The 16090-nt window shown below is 44.6% G+C and overlaps 1 protein-coding gene across 1 annotated transcript in view; it reads right to left on the bottom strand.

Moving 5' to 3' along the window:
- The window catches only part of NOX1 (NADPH oxidase 1), a 65190-nt gene that overhangs the window by 25731 nt on the left and 23369 nt on the right, over window positions 1-16090 (bottom strand). The window contains exons 3-5 of the mRNA XM_077470655.1: window positions 7114-7224; window positions 3518-3602; window positions 2015-2148 (exon numbers count right to left, since the gene is read on the bottom strand). Of these exons, the coding sequence (XP_077326781.1) occupies window positions 2015-2148; window positions 3518-3602; window positions 7114-7224 (330 nt within the window). The remainder of the gene's footprint in view (window positions 1-2014; window positions 2149-3517; window positions 3603-7113; window positions 7225-16090) is intronic.

Below are 16090 nucleotides of genomic sequence, written 5' to 3'. Positions count from 1 at the left end.
ACGTTAATGTCTTTTCAAAACAAAATTTTCAATCTTTTCAGATCTACAGCTTTATTATCATCCTTGGCAATGCGATTTTTAAATGTCGTTTTAAAGCGCTTTCTACTCACCTAACTCCACTATTTGTGTCTCTTGCCAAGGCCCTCTTCCGGGTGTGCCATATTATGGATTCAGCCAGGGGCCATTTTAATGCATGGATACCACTGGGCACTGCCCGGTGGCCCCAGGTGCATTGGGGCCCCATGATAGTCCTGCATCACGTCATACTTGCCAACTATCCCGGATTTGCTGGGACAGTTACGGTTTTTAGTAAGCTGTCCCTGGAGCATCCCAGAACCTGTACTGTTCCCTTCTGATCCCCGCCCCGAGTCCGTGCCCTTTGTGTTCATTGGTCTTTGATTCATGGCATGGTTTTTTATTGTTTAGAATTTATTTTATTGAAATTACTAATATATGTTTAACTCTATCAACTATTTATACGTTAATTCTTTACAGTAGGTGTGTCAGTTGGGGTAGGCTGGTGGGGGCTCCAGTACATCACTTTTCTCAGGGGCCCATGATGCTCTTAAAATGGCCCTGGACCCAGTTTTGCATTCTGTGGCTTCCTAGACCGGTTGCCTTTTCGTGAAGTCATTACACTGCTCTGTTCTTCAGAACTTTAAAGGACCCCAACATTGATGGCCAATAGAAAGTTTTTACCTTCCTCTCTTCTCAGTTTTATCAGCCATAAATGATTATGGACTCTTAAGATGACCTTGGTGTCCTTCTTTGCAGAGTTTACTTGCATTTCCCAGTGGAGGCTTTTGCCATTATGGGGGACCCACTTTTATGGTAGAACTGCCGAGGAGTCCAGCGGCTGACATACACCTTTTCTGCAGGAATGTTAACTCTTTCACTACTTAGTTGGGACTGCCTTGTGGTTTTCCCTAGCATGGGCTCTCCCAGAGACTCCATATCGAGGTAGCAAAGTGCAGACATCACCCCTGGGATCCATGGGAGAAGACTTCAGGGCTACCTTCTTTGAGCCCCTTCTACCTGCAAAACGGGACCTGTTCTATGCCCAGACCCAAGTTCATGCCCCAGAGTAGCCCCACATTAGTGCAAAAAAAGAAAATTCCCCCAGAAGGTGGTAACTTGAAAAAGGAACCACTGACTCCAGTACATCCCCATCACCCAGGCCAACTCAAGAAATGCCCTCCTGAAGAAGAAGACAGGGACTTCATGCAGACAAAGGAACGATAATAGAGTAACAGACATACAAGCTGAATACGGTACAGGCTTGGTAGAATAGGTTCCAAATGTCCTTGGAGAAGTTAGATAAAAGGAGACACACCACCAATGGTCAGGTCATGTCCTGGCATCCCTTACAACGAGGAGGAAGGCTAAAAGTCTTACACCCCCTCCCCCATCAGGGAGCAGCCTTAATGCTAAGCTCACACCAAGGTGACTCTAGGCTACATTGTCTTCTCTGGAAGAGGTCCAGCAGAAGAAGAACTCAACTTATCCAACGCTATGTCTTTAAAGCGGAGTTCCTCCCAGAAATGGAACTTCAGCGGATTGGATCCCCCCCCCCCCCCAAGTGCCACATTTGGCTTAAGGCTTCACTTCCTGTTTCCCTTAGTAAGGATGCCGGCTCCTGCACCTGGAGCCGAGGGACGGATCAGCTTCGGGTGCCGACATCGCGGGCTCCCTGGACAGGTAAGCGTCCATTCAGTTTTTGTAGCTGCTGACCCAGGTGGAACTCTGCTTTAAGAAAAAGGACACTTTGGTTGATTGTTTTTTAAACTGGACAGTGTAAAATCTGTTTCAGCTCTGCAGAGAAACCAATCAGCTCCCAGCTTTTATTGTCAAAGCTTCATTGAACAAGCTGAAGTTAGAAGCTGATTGGCTACCATGCACAGCTGCACCAGATCTTGCACTCTCCGGTTTTAGTAAATCTACCCATCTATATCACTATTACAAGGGGATTAAATGCCTCCTGGTGTATTTAAGATTAGCACAATATATGAAGTACCTGTTTCTCGGATCTGACAGGGTTGACCCAGTCATCATCAATGCTCGATAACATTCCCTCAAGGGTGGTGTTCTTAGCTATCGCAGCATCGTAAAATCTTTCGATGTTGAACAAGTGTGCAATGGTATGGATAGCTGAAGGTAGTGTGGTGCACATGTAAGGGAAAAAAAAGTGAAATAAAATAATAATAATAAAACAACCAATAAATAAATCATAAATCCTAGCTATTATAATAATTGGGATGCAACGCATTAGGGCGGAGCTGGTGACGTCAGGACGTCTGAAGCAGAAAGTAAGACTATTTTTGTCCAGAGCTTGAGCGCTGAATTATATCTTAAAGGGGAAAGTGTCTGCACTTTTTATCTGTGGTGCAGCAGTGTTGTGCACAAACAAATGTGTTTTTAATATTTTATTAAAATTGGAAAATTTTTCATGGGAACTGTGATTGTTTTAATGCTCTTTCTGAGAAACAATTTGAGAATACAAAGTAGCACCTTTTTGTAAAATAGTTACATATAGTTACATAGTAGTTGAGGTTGAAAAAAAGTCCATAAACTCCAACCTATGTGTGTGATTATATGTCACTATTACATTGTATATCCCTGTATGTTGTGGTCGTTCAGGTGTTTATCTAATAGTTTTTTGAAACAATCAACCCCCCCCTGCTGAGACCACTGCCAGTGGAAGGGAATTCCACATCCTTGCCACTCTTACAGTAAAGAAACCTCTACGTAGTTTAAGGTTAAACCTCTTTTCTTCTAATTTTAATAAGTGGCCACAAGTCTCATTAAACTCCCTACTGTGAAAACGTTTTATCCCTATTGTGGGGTCACCATTATGGTATTTGTATATTGAAATCATATCCCCTCTCAAGCGTCTCTTCTCCAGAGAGAATAAGTTCAGTGCTCGCAACCTTTCCTCATAACTAATATCCTCCAGACCCTTTATTAGTTTTGTTGTTAATAATAATAATACAACCAAAAATAAACCATAAATCCTAATGCATGTGTATGAAAGATAAGCGATTATAATAATTGCGATGCAACGTTTAAGGGCGGAGCTGGTGATGCCAGGACATCTGAACCAGGAAGAGTTTTTTTTTGGTCCAGAGCACTACCACTGAATTATCTCTTAAGGGGAAAGTGTATACGCTTTCTTTCTGTGGTATACCAGTGTTGTGCACAAACAAATGTGGGTGTTTTTGTAATATTTTAATAAAAATGTAAATGATGTGATTCACCTCCTGAGCATCAATTGAAGAATATAAAGGAGCACTTTTTTGAAAATAAAATAATAATAATAAAACCAATAAATCTTATTGAATTTGTATATAAGCTTAGATGAGCTTATAATAATTGTGATAAGCTTATAATTGTGACGCAACGCGTAAGAGCGGAGCTGGTGATGTTAGGACCTCTGAACCAGGAAGTAAGAGTTTTTATCTCTTAAAGGGGAGGAAAGTGAATGCACTTTTTGAGCTGTGCTTAATTATTGCAGTCTTACCTGTCATAAGGGCAATGGTATAACCCAGAAGCTTATGGAAAGCAATATTATGATCAAGCTGCTTCCTCACTGAACGTCGACAGCACTGCAAAGGGAAAAATATAAATTTTGTTGAATTACAAATAAGTTTCAAGGCTTGAGCAGCTCTTGAATTTGCCTCCTTGAGCTCTTCATTGCAGTCTGTATCACCCTCTTTACAAAAAAGTTACCCACTGCCCCCACCTATGGCCTTTGCAGCAAGGAGCATTAGAGGTCAACATAAGTCAATAAAAGTCCAAGGAAAAATCCATGGAAAATTCCAAGCTCCACTTACTGTCCAGTCTGCGACCAACCAACTTGACCTGTTACCTGTAGTCCTGAAGTGGCCTGAGGCCACCGTGGAGCCCGATTGGCATTTGCCACTGACCACCAGAATTGGCAGGTCTGCCACCGGCGTCCTGTGCTTTTTACAAATGAGTGCAGGTTCCCCCTGAACACACAAGAAAGGGTCTGGAGAAGCCATGGAGAACGTTATGCTGCCTGTACCATCATTCAGCATGACCGATTTGGTGGTGGGTCAGTGATGGTCTGGGGAGGCATATCCATGGAGGGACACACAGACCTCTATAACTACCATTATATATCAGGATGAAATCCGTGGACCCATTATCAGACCCAACGCTGGTGCAGTGGGTCCTGGGTTCCTCCTGGTGCATGACAATGCCCGTCCTCATGTGGCGAGAGTATGCAGCCAGTTCCAGGAGGATGAGGGACTTGATACCATTGAATGGCCCCCACACTCGCCTGACCTAAATCCAATAGAACACCTCAGGGACATTATGTTTCGGTCCATCCGACACCGCCAGCTTGCGCCTCAGTCTGTTCAGGATCTCAGTGATGCCCTGGTCCAGATCTGGGAGGAAATATCTCAGAACACCATCCGGCCTCTCATTAGGAGCATGTCCCGACATTGTCAGGCATGCATACAAGTACCTGGGGGCCACACAGACTGAGGACCATTCTGAGTCGCTGCAATGAAATTTCAGCAAAATGGACTCGGCTGCTGCATCATTTTTTTCACTTGGATTTTCGGGTGTCTTTGAATTCATCCCTCTGTAGGGTGATCATTTTAATTTCCATCAAACGATGTGGCATGCTTTAGTTCCTAACGCATTATCCAGTCCATACCAGTATATATCCCAACACATTACCCAGTCCATGCCAGTATAGATCCCAACACATTACCCAATCCATACCAGTATCGATCCCAACACATTACCCAGTCCATACCAGTATAGATCCTAACCCATTACCCAGGCCATACCAGTGTAGATCCTAACACATTACCCAGTTCATACCAGTAGAGACCCTAACCCATTACCCAGTCCATACCAGTATGAATCCTAACACATTATTCAGTCCATATCAGTATAGATCCTAACACATTACCCAGTCCATACCAGTATAGATCCCAACATATTACCCAATCCATACCAGTAGAGATCCTAACCCATTACCCAGTCTCTACCAGTAGAGATCCTAACACATTACCCAGTCCATACCATTATAGATCCCAAAACATTACCCAGTCCATACCAGTATAGATCCTAACACACTACCCAGTCCATACCAGTATAGATCCCAACCCATTACCCAGTCCATACCAGTATAGAGTCTCACACATTACCCAGTCCATACCAGTATAGATCCTAACACATTACCCAGTCCATACCAGTATTAATATCCAGCATGAGATATTTGTTCCCATTGAGATCTGATGTGTTTTCAAAGTGTTACTTTCATTTTTTTTTTTTGCAGGAATTGGTTCCATCGGAAAAATATAGAACATGTTCTCTTTCTAGGTCCGTCATAATTTTCGATGTAAAAAGTCCAATGGGGCATACACACTGTCGGAATATGCGATGAAAAGCTCCCGTCTGACCATTTCTGTCGAAAATTCCGACCGTGTGTACGGGGCATCAGAAATACATCAAGGATTTCATAGTTGCTTGCTTCATTGATTTCCAATATGATGAGGAGACTATGGGGTTAATATCTGGACAATACAGAGCAGTTATTGTCAACCAGGGCACTGTGGCACCCTAGGGTTCCTCCAGAGGATGCAAATGGTTCATTGATCTGTGCCTGGTTGACAATGTAAGGAACATTCTTCCCACTGATCACCAATGTAAGGAACATTCTTCCCACTGATCACCAATGTAAGGAACATTCTTCTCACTGATCACCAATGTAAGGAACATTCTTCCCACTGTCCACCAATGTAAGGAACATTCTTCCCACTGTCCACCAATGTAAGGAACATTCTTCTCACTGATCACCAATGTGAGCAGCATTTTTGCCTTTTACCCCTGATGAATTGGCTTTGGTAATGGTTCCCCAAAACCTAAAAATTATTTTAGGAAGTTCCCCTGGGGTAAAAAGGTTGAGAAAGGCTGACACAGAGGAAAAACACTGAACATTAAGGCTGCTTTCACACTGGGGCGGTATTCAGGCGTTACAGCGCTAAAAATAGCGCCTGTTTAACGCCTGAAAAAAACCAGCCCCTTTAACTCTAGTGTGAAAGCCGGAGGGCTTTCACACTGGAGCGATGCGCTGGCAGGACGGTGAAAAAAGTCCTGCTAGCCGCATCTTTGCAGCGGTGAAGGAGCGGTGTATTCACCGCTCCTAAACCGCTCCTACCCATTGAAATCAATGGGACACCGCGGCAATACCGCCGGCAAAGCGCCGCTGCAGCGGCGCTTTGCGGGCGGGTTTAACCCCTTTTCGGCCGCTAGCGGGGGTTAAAACCACCCCGCTAGCGCCCGCACACCGCCGCTAAAACGACGGTAAAGCGCCGCTAAAAATAGCGGCACTTTACCGCCGACGCCGCTCCCGCTGCAGTGTGAAAGCAGCCTAAGGGATTGTTTGGTAGCTGTTGAAATACAGTATAGGACCATTTGTGTTTTGATATATGTATCTTTTTTTATATATGTAGATCTCTCCTAGGAATAACATATGCATGTATATGTGTGTTTTTTTTTTTAACAATGTTAACAATAAAACTACAATTTTTAATTACATTGTTTGGATCACAGTACCCACAAGTGTCTCACGCCTCATCAAAGTTTTGCCATTGTTTGATATATTGGGATGTGGGTTTAATATATACTTACACCCACCTAACCATACAACATCATGAAGTTATTTTTTATTTTATTTTTATATATTTTTTATTTTATTTTTATATATATTTTTATTTTATTTTTTTGCTGTCTGTTTTACTTTTGGAGAATTTAAAAGGCAAAACAATGAGGCTAATAAGGGGTACTTTTTGGTCACAAAAATAAGTCGACGATAGCTGAAAGGATCTTCTGTAACCTTGGGGGGAGAGCCCAAAGCCCACCACACCCTTGAAAACCCATTAAAAAGCACCTTAACTTTAGCCTTTCCCATCAACTCCAATTAATTTGACTAAATAGGTGGAACCTGATTTTTTTGCCAAAATTTCTTGGAAATGAAAACTTTTAAGATCACTATTTTAAATTAAATACTTGTAATAAAATAAAGAAAATGTATATTCTTACCCCCCCCCAACAAAAAAATTTGTTTCCACTTACTGAGAAGGTCCCTCTCAAAAACGACAAGAGATTTCTGCAGACGGGTAACAGGATGAGCAAGCAATTAAAATTGAGGCAAGCGGCAGATCCTCGAGCCCACGCAAGAGCAGACTAGAAATGAAGAGAAATAGGAAAGGTTACTTATATTTTCTGTCCATTGAGGTTGTGTTACACAATGATTGATACTGTGTTTCATAGAAGGTCACCAAGAGGTGGATCTCCAATAGTATATGACTCCTCATGGGCTGTACCTTAGAAGTGGGTGGGGGGGGGGGGGGATTCATCACAGGGGAATAATGGAGAATGGATACGGATGTGGGATCCAAGAGGGAGTTGGGTTTTGGAATGAGCTTTGCATGACAGTTTTTTTTTTAAAACTACTACTGGGCTTGGACAAGACCCAGCCTGAGGTATCTGTACATAATATTATGTTCCTGCCATGTCTCCTAATATATTTTATCCCCCAAACCTTTCACCATTTTTGTTCCATCTTATTACATTATCTTTTTGTAAGAGAGGTCTCCAGAACTGGACAGAGTATTCTAAATGAGGTCTCACTAAAAGATCTATAAAGAGGACCGAACGAGGGGAAAAAAGAGGCTGAGAGGTAACCAACCTCGGGACTTTAAGCGGTATCGAATAGATTAAGTCAGGACATTTCAATATAGAAATATAAAAAATTCATTTTATTTTTACAAAATAAAAATCATAAAACAAGAAAACATTGATACGAAAAAAAGAAGTGCAGTGCTAATAAGACCAAATAACCATTAAAAAAATACTTTAAATTAATATTGTAAATAACTATTAAATATTATATAGTGATAGAAAAAAAAAATTCATATAAACTTCCCTGTAGTGGTGAAAAGAACCTTAGTGGATAAAACTAAAGCAGGCACCCACCAAATATAAAACTAAACAAATAAATAAATTCATTCAACTTCCCAATAGAAAATAAATAAATAAATAAATTCATTCAATTTCCAAATGATAGTGAGAAGAGCCTTAGTAAATGAAACTAAGGCAGACAGCCACCAAAATGCGTTGAAAAGGAGGGGACCAGAGGGGCTCTGAGGCTACTAGGCCTAAATATGCTATGGGAAATAATAATAATAATAGAAACAAAAATAAAAATAATGGTTACCAACATGCTACTGGTCCCCCACTATATAAATCAAATTCTAACCTCGCAAGGGGCTTAGGACCCCAGACTCAAGGGTTAGCCTTTGGAAATTAGTTTTCCGCACAAAGGACTCCCTATGAGGAACCATTCCTAAGGACATCCTACAGGAATAATTTCTATGGCCCAAGGGAGTAGAGGGAAGACCCCAGAGATCGGGTTAACCAACGTAGGAGTGACCCAGTGAGACCGATCCCCAGAAATGCTGGTATACCTCTTCAGAATAGATTTGCCCCTTTATCCCAGTATCAAGATGGAATCTATGAGGCTGACCTTGCTATTATGCAACACCCTAATGCTGTGTCTCAGTTTAGAGATAACTATCAGGAATTTACTTCTGAATTTGAAAGAACTGAACACTCGTTTTCTTCCCCTGGGCATTACCAGACCAAAAAGGGGTTAGGAAGAAAGAGAGGCCTCAGAGGGGGGAGGAGGATACCGTCCAAATAAAAGAAAACGATAGATATTGGTGGTGTCTTTAACCTGAGTTCTGTCCAATTATCTGTGGGAGAACAGAAAGTTCTTGGTCATGGCCTCAAGTTCGCCCCTCCTCGTTCTCTCAATAAATTTGAAACTTTTATTGATGTTCAGAAGTTCATTCCTAAAATGAACATCAAGAGACATTATCTCATAAACCCAATTGGAAAGTGCAGTCAGGTTGTCTCTACTATTGTCTATCAGAATAATAATGTGGTATCTTGGAATACCTCTCAGACTACAGCTGTTGACACTCCTGTTCTGGGTCCTTCTGGAGATAATGCTATTGTTTGGATTAAACATACCAACTTGTCTAATGCCTCACTCTTTAACCCCCAAGGCTTTGTAGCTCCATCTATCCAGGTCTTTAAGGAGATGGTTATTAAAGATTTAATTGCTCTTAAAGTGGTTGTATACTCAAATTTTTAACTTTTACCTACAGGAAAGCCTATAATAAGGCTTACCTGTAGGTAAAAAAAATATCTCCTAAACCTGTACGGTTTAGGAGATATTCCCCTCGGTATGCAGTCAGCGGCACATGCGCACAAGGGGATTCTCGGCCTGAAAATCCGGCAGTGGCCGGCCGGCCGGAATGAAATCTCCCGTGCGCATGCGCGGGAGTGACGATATCGCGGCTCCGGCCACTCACATCGCCGGAGCCGCAATACCCGGAAGAAACGCTGAGGGAGCATGTCAGCTCCCTCGGCGTGGATCGGGCCAGATGTCGGGGCCTCATTCTAAGGTAAGTATTTCATAATGAGCTAGTATGCGGTGCATACTAGCTCATTATGCCTTTTGCTTTGCAGGTTTAAAAAAAATAATAATAATTTTGCGGGTTTACTACCGCTTTAAAAGCCCTAGGCTTAGGAACAATCGTGATTTACAGCATAATCTGAAACAAATCTGTGCTCGTAATGATATTGTTATACGACCGGTGGACAAGGGGGGTGGGGTGGTCATTTTAAATAAATCTACCTTGATGAGATGAATAGGTTATTGTCAGATAGCGTGACATATACGAAATTGGGGTTTAACCCAACACTGAAATATAAAAAGGGGCTGTTATCTCTGACTGAAAACAAATCTCACCACATCAGCCTAAATTCCAATGGTATTTAGGCTGATGTGGTGAGATTTGTTTTTGCTATTCCTGGTCATGTGCCTTCTATGCCCTTGTATCTACTATATTATTGATTTGGTTCTTGTTTGATATATTGTGTAAAGTTCGGGGGACCAGCTAGATCGCAGGACACAGGCTTTTCATTCAAAAGGAGGTTTATTGAACTTAAATAGTTTTAGAGCAGCAAAAAACAAAAGAAAAAACGATTTCAGCCTCACCGACTTGCAAAGTCCAGAATTGCTGTCTCAATCAAACAGTCATTGATTTCTGTTGCAGGTAGCTTCCCCTGCCAGGAGGCTTCCAGGCAGGACACTGCTGTCCACTTTTGTTGCTGCAAACCAAACACAAAACACCATCCACCATCTCCTCTACACTCCTCCACACCCATCTACAACTTTCTGTCTTGTTTTAAACCCACTTCCTCTGACAGGTGAGTTAACCACTTTTGTTCCCTTAAAGGGACCACAGTCCAAACAGAGGGGAAACATAGCGTCCTTCCAGGACCCAGCCACGGCGTCCTGTACATACCCCCCCCCCCCGTGCCCCAACGCCAAGGAGGTGGAGGCAACAATGGAGCTCAAGCAATGGACTCGGGAGAGGGCATCTGCATTTTGATGCAGTCTCCCGGGCCTATGCTCCACTACAAATTGAAATTCCTGGAGTGCCAGGAACCACCGAGTAACCCTGGCATTAGTCCCTTTTCCTTGTCTCAGCCATGTTAAAGGGGCATGATCAGAAATCAGCCTAAACTTCCTCCCCAAAAAGTAATATCTGAGGGATTCCAGAGCCCACTTAATGGCCAGACACTCTCGTTCAATTATAGCATAGTTTTTCTCCACTGGTGTCAACTTCCTGCTGAGAAAGACTACAGAGTGTTCCTTGTCATGAATAACCTGTGACAACACCGCTCCCAATCCTACATCGGAAGCATCAGTCTGGACAACAAACTCTTTTGAAACATTGGGTGCTACCAGGACAGGGTGTTGGCACAGTGCCGACTTGAGCCCCAAAAAAGCCTTCCCAGCATCTGCATTCCACTCCACCATGACTGATTTCCGACCCTTAGTCAGGTCGGTCAATGGAGCCGCCAATGTGGCAAAGTTGGGTACAAACCTCCTGTAGTATGCCACCATGCCCAGGAATGCACGCACCTGCTTTTTAGTGAGGGGGCGGGGCCAATTCTGTATAGCCTCTATCTTGTTGACCTGAGGTTTCACAACCCCTCTACCCACAATGTAGCCCAGGTATTTCACCTCCTCTATTCCCAAAGCACATTTTTCAGGGTTTATTGTAAACCCCTCCTTCCAAAGAGAGTCCAGCACTGCCTGAACTTTGGGCAAATGTGATTCCCAGTCTTTGCTAAAAATTACTATATTGTCCAAGTACACTGAGGTATACTCCCGGTGAGGTCGTAAAATCCTATCCATTGCTCTCTGGAAGGTGGCTGGAGCAGTTTGCAATCCAAAATGCATTCTTTTGTATTGAAAACTCCCCCCTGGGTAGAAAAAGCAGTTTTCTCTCTAGCAGCCTTAGTCAACGGGATTTGCCAATACCCCTTGGTAAGGTCTAATGTAGTGATATACCTGGCTGGACCTAGTCTCTCAATAAGCTCATCTACCCGGGGCATGGGGTAGGCATCAAACCGTGAAACTCCATTAAGTTTCCGGAAATCATTGCAGAATCGCAGAGTCCCGGTGGGCTTTGGTACCAACACAATCGGGCTCGACCACTCACTCTGCGATTCCCCAGGTCTAACATCTTCTTCACTTCCTCTGAAACTGCCTTCCTTTGAGCCTCTGGGATGTGGTAGGGCCAGACAAAAACTTTGACTCCTGGCTCCATTATAATATCATGCTCTATGACACTAGTGAGCCATGGCAAGTCTGAAAATTTTTCTTTATTTCTCTGCAAGAACTCCTTTGCCTGCTGACTTTGGGTTTTAGACAGGGTATTTGCTACGTGGACACTCTCCACCCCAACCTGAGGCTCAAGTTTTGCACTAGCCAGGGAGGTCACCGGTCCCCTGTCTGTCCAGGGCTTTAACAAGTTTACATGATATATCTGATAGGGTTTCCTCTTGCCTGGCTGGTGGACTTTATAATTTACCTCTCCCACTTTTTCTACAACCTCAAAAGGGCCTTGCCATCTGGCCAAGAATTTACTTTCCACAGTGGGAATCAGCACTGCTACTCGATCCCCCACTTGGAAGTTCCTAATTTTGACAGCCCTATTATAGACCCGTCGTTGAGCCTCCTGGGCTTTTTGTAAATGTTCCTTAACTAGTGGCATCACAGTTGTGATCCTCTCCTGCATTTGGGAGACATATTCAAGAACACTCTTATGCTGAATTGGTTCACTTTCCCATTCTTCTTTAACAAAGTCCAGTAGTCCACGAGGTCTCCGCCCATATACCAATTCAAAGGGTGAAAACCCAGTGGAGGCCCAGGGCACTTCCTGGATAGCAAACAGGAGAGCTGGTAACAGGCAGTCCCAGTCTTTCCCATCCCTTTGTACCACTCTCTTGAGCATAGACTTAAGGGTCTTATTAAAACATTCTACCAATCCATCTGTTTGGGAATGGTAGACCGATGTGCGCAGCTGTTTAATCCGGAACAGTTTGCATACATCAGCCATAACCTTCGACATAAACGGGGTGCCCTGGTCTGTGAGTATTTCCTTGAGAAAACCAGTCCGTGTAAACAACTGGAATAGTTCCCGGGCAATAGCCTTACAAGAGGTATTCTGCAGGTGTAGCGCCTCAGGATATCGAGTGGCATAGTCGAGGATCACCAGTATGTAAGATTGACCTCGAGCTGACTTTACCAAGGAACCCACTATATACATGGCTATCCTCTTGAATGGGACCTCAATTATGGGCAGAGGGACCAACGGGCTCCGGAAGTGGGTCCTCGGAGCGGTCAACTGACAGGTGGGACAAGAGGTACAGTATCTCCTTACCTCTGCTTTCAGGCCTGGCCAGTAAAACCAGTCGGCGATCCATGACTCCGTCTTTTCAACTCCCAAGTGTCCCCCTAAAACATCATCATGGGCTAGGTCCAGGACCATGCATCTATACTGTTGGGGTACCAATAATTGTTCTACCACATTTTCTCTCACTTTGGTAACCCGATAAAGCAATTCATTACTTATTGCAAAGTGTGGCCACCACTCATTCGCACCTGGCTCTTGGGGATCCCCATTTATTACTACAACCTGTTCCCATGCCCGGGCCAGAGTGGGGTTCTGCATCTGGGCAGTACCAAATACCCCCTGGGGAACACCCAAATCTGGCAAGGCAGGGGTAGAGGCCACTTCCTCATCCTCTTCCCCCAGCATTACCTGAAGTGGGGAAGGTTCCCCCCCTCAGTGTTCAGGTAGGTCTGTGAACCACACATTTTGACATCCTTAACAGTATCAGCACTACTTTCATCACCATGAACCAAATCATTGGCATTTTTATCAACTGGATCCATATTAAGAACATGTGGCATCTCAGGGCTATTACCCTCAACAGCAGGAACAGAGGGACTAGTTTCTCCTCAGTCTCTGGACCATTCAGATAGTTCTCCTTGTCCCCACAGTTTTGCAAATAACGGACAGTCTTGTCCTATGATAACGTCATGTACCAAGTTCTTTACCAACCCCACCTCTTGAGTGCCAGTGCCACATGCTGTGGAGATGGACACCAAGATGAGAGGCTACTCCCTAGTGTCCCCATGAATGCACACAACCCATAAAATTTTGCTTACCGGAGGCGCATGCGCGGCGGCTTCATGGACGGTCGCATGTCCTGAGAGCTCCGCTCCGCTCCGACCCGCTCATCCCGCCGCAGCCAACACTAGCGGAAGTTTCTCACCGCCATTCAACCCGCGGCCCCCCGCAGCTCCGATCGACCCCCCCGCATGAACGGGACCACGGCCCGGCGCAGCCTAACGAAACAACTGGCTACTGATCCGCCGCCTACGGCCTTCTCCAAGATGGCGACCGCCCGAGCAGCGCGAGGCCTACCTCAGGATCCAGACGAATCCATCGCTGATCCAACCCCTAATGCTATGTAGCACGAGGATGGTCACCCTACTACTGTGAGTAACCTACAACTGCCTTTATTGTCTCCCTCCTCTATGGAATCTTTGCTGGGCAGAACTCTCAATGGCTCCCCACTCACTCCCATGGAGGATTTCTCTGCCACCCCCGACCCCCCTAGGGCTCATCCCATGCCTCATCCAGCTGCCCCCTCAGACTTTTCATCCCTGATAGAGACCTTCTCTTCCATGCTCTCCAGAGGCCTGGCCCAAAACGCATCTCAGATCACGTCCATAATACAGGCTGATCTGCAGCATCTGGGCACCAGAATAGAAGCGATCGAGTTAAAAACTGACCAGACGATCGCCATGGCCCAACAAAATACTGACAGGATTCAGGACCTACATGATCAGCTTGAAACCACATACTCTAAACTCGACGACCTTGAAAACAGGAATCGAAGATAAAATTTTAGGCTCAGAGGAATTCCTGAAACGTTTAAAGATACAGACTCGGTTGTTCGGTCCTTTATTAAAAGTCTGCTCCCTGATATACAAGACCACAGACTGGAACTGGACCGTGCTCACAGAGCACTACAACCCCCCCCCCCCCCCCCGACAAGATGGCCTCCCCAGAGACATTGTTGTCAAGCTGCACTTTTTCAAAGTCAAAGAGGATATAATGCGCAAGGCCAGGGAGGCTGATAACTTATCATTCCAGGGTCACCCAGTCCAACTGTTTGCAGACCTTTCCCCTTACACAATACAGAAAAGGAGATCTCTGAAGCCTCTCCTGCAGGTCCTGTCTCAAAAATCGATCCCATACAAATGGGCTTTTCCGTTTAGACTAACTTTCTCCTATCTGAACAAATCTTACAGCTTTGCCACTTTTGTTGACGGTGAATGCATCTTACTTCATCTGGGCCTCATCTCTACCTCTCCTATCCCTCCGATGGATCCAAAACTCTCCCTTTCAACGAAGAGACCTCCCCCGGCGAGCCCTCCCAAACCCCTCTGGCAGAAGCAACAAGCAAAACGATCGAAGGATGGCCACCCAACCTGAGAATGACTAGTCACTCTTCCTTTTTCTCATCGCCCACCTCCTTTTTCTGTTTGCCTAATTTTCTTTTTTGGGGTTGGCGCCACAGCCTGGACTGCAACCTGAGTCCAGCCTGGTGTTTCCTGGTTGATTCACCTCTTACTTAACCGGCATCATTGTTTGTTAGACATTTCATACGTTTCCCGTTAATGTATAGCCTGACTTTTTGGGCCCCTCCTCTCCCCCCCACCCTGGGGGGGGGGGGGGCGGGGATGGACTTCCAAGCTCTTGCACTGTGTGAAACAGATACTCCTCTTTGAAGGAGTTCTGTCCTTTTTTCTAAAATATACATAACTGCCCACTTAACTTTATGATTTACTTCATTTCCCCCCCTCCCCCTTCTTTTTTTTTTTCTCCTCCTTTCCCATTCTATCCCCCCAATTTTCCTCCTAGCTCTATCATTTATAATGGCGGATGGGTCGGAGCGGCTGCCCTGCGCCTCCCCTCCCTCAGAGTGGTATTTTTCCCCCCTCAGAGACTTTGGAAAGGACCCCTTTTTGGGGCTTTCGCTCTTCCTTCTTTTTTGTGGTCATTTATTGGGTACACCCATAAGAAAGACTTCGGTCTTGGTTAGGCTGCATTTAAATATTAAGCACTTTTACGTGTTGCACTTTTTCATTAATATGTTGTGTTTTTCCTTCTCAGGTGCCTCACTCTCTTCCCTCCTTGCTTTCTCTCCCCCTTCCTCTCCATCTGAGTCCTCCAGAAGCCCAGCTCTTCATCTACCACTGTGCCCTCGGAACCCAGTGGAAGCGTTGCTCATCCGCAGCACCTCATCCCAGGAGATCGGGGTAAGATCTTCCTACACACAGCTCATCTCCCTACCTCTGGTCCATGGCCTCTGATTCCAAGCTCCCCAACAATCTAAGGATTGTTACACATAAAGTACAGGGTTTAAACTCTCCAGTCAAAAGACGTAAAATCTTTCACCTTTATCATTCCCAGCGCCTAGATGTCCTGCTATTGCAGGAAACTAATTTCCCCAAATCCTATATTCCTTCATTCCTTTCCGGACATTATCCCCAATTCTTCCTCTCCAATGCCGTAAACAAGACAAAGGGCGTTGCAATATGCTTTGC

The sequence above is a fragment of the Lithobates pipiens genome, unplaced genomic scaffold (genome assembly GCF_037356315.1).
Source record: "Lithobates pipiens isolate NorthernLeopardFrog02 unplaced genomic scaffold, aLitPip1_a1.2 Scaffold_1, whole genome shotgun sequence".
NCBI lineage: Eukaryota > Metazoa > Chordata > Amphibia > Anura > Ranidae > Lithobates > Lithobates pipiens.
The sequence above is the reverse complement of the archived record's forward strand: the minus strand, read 5'-3'. Positions and strand labels throughout refer to the sequence as shown.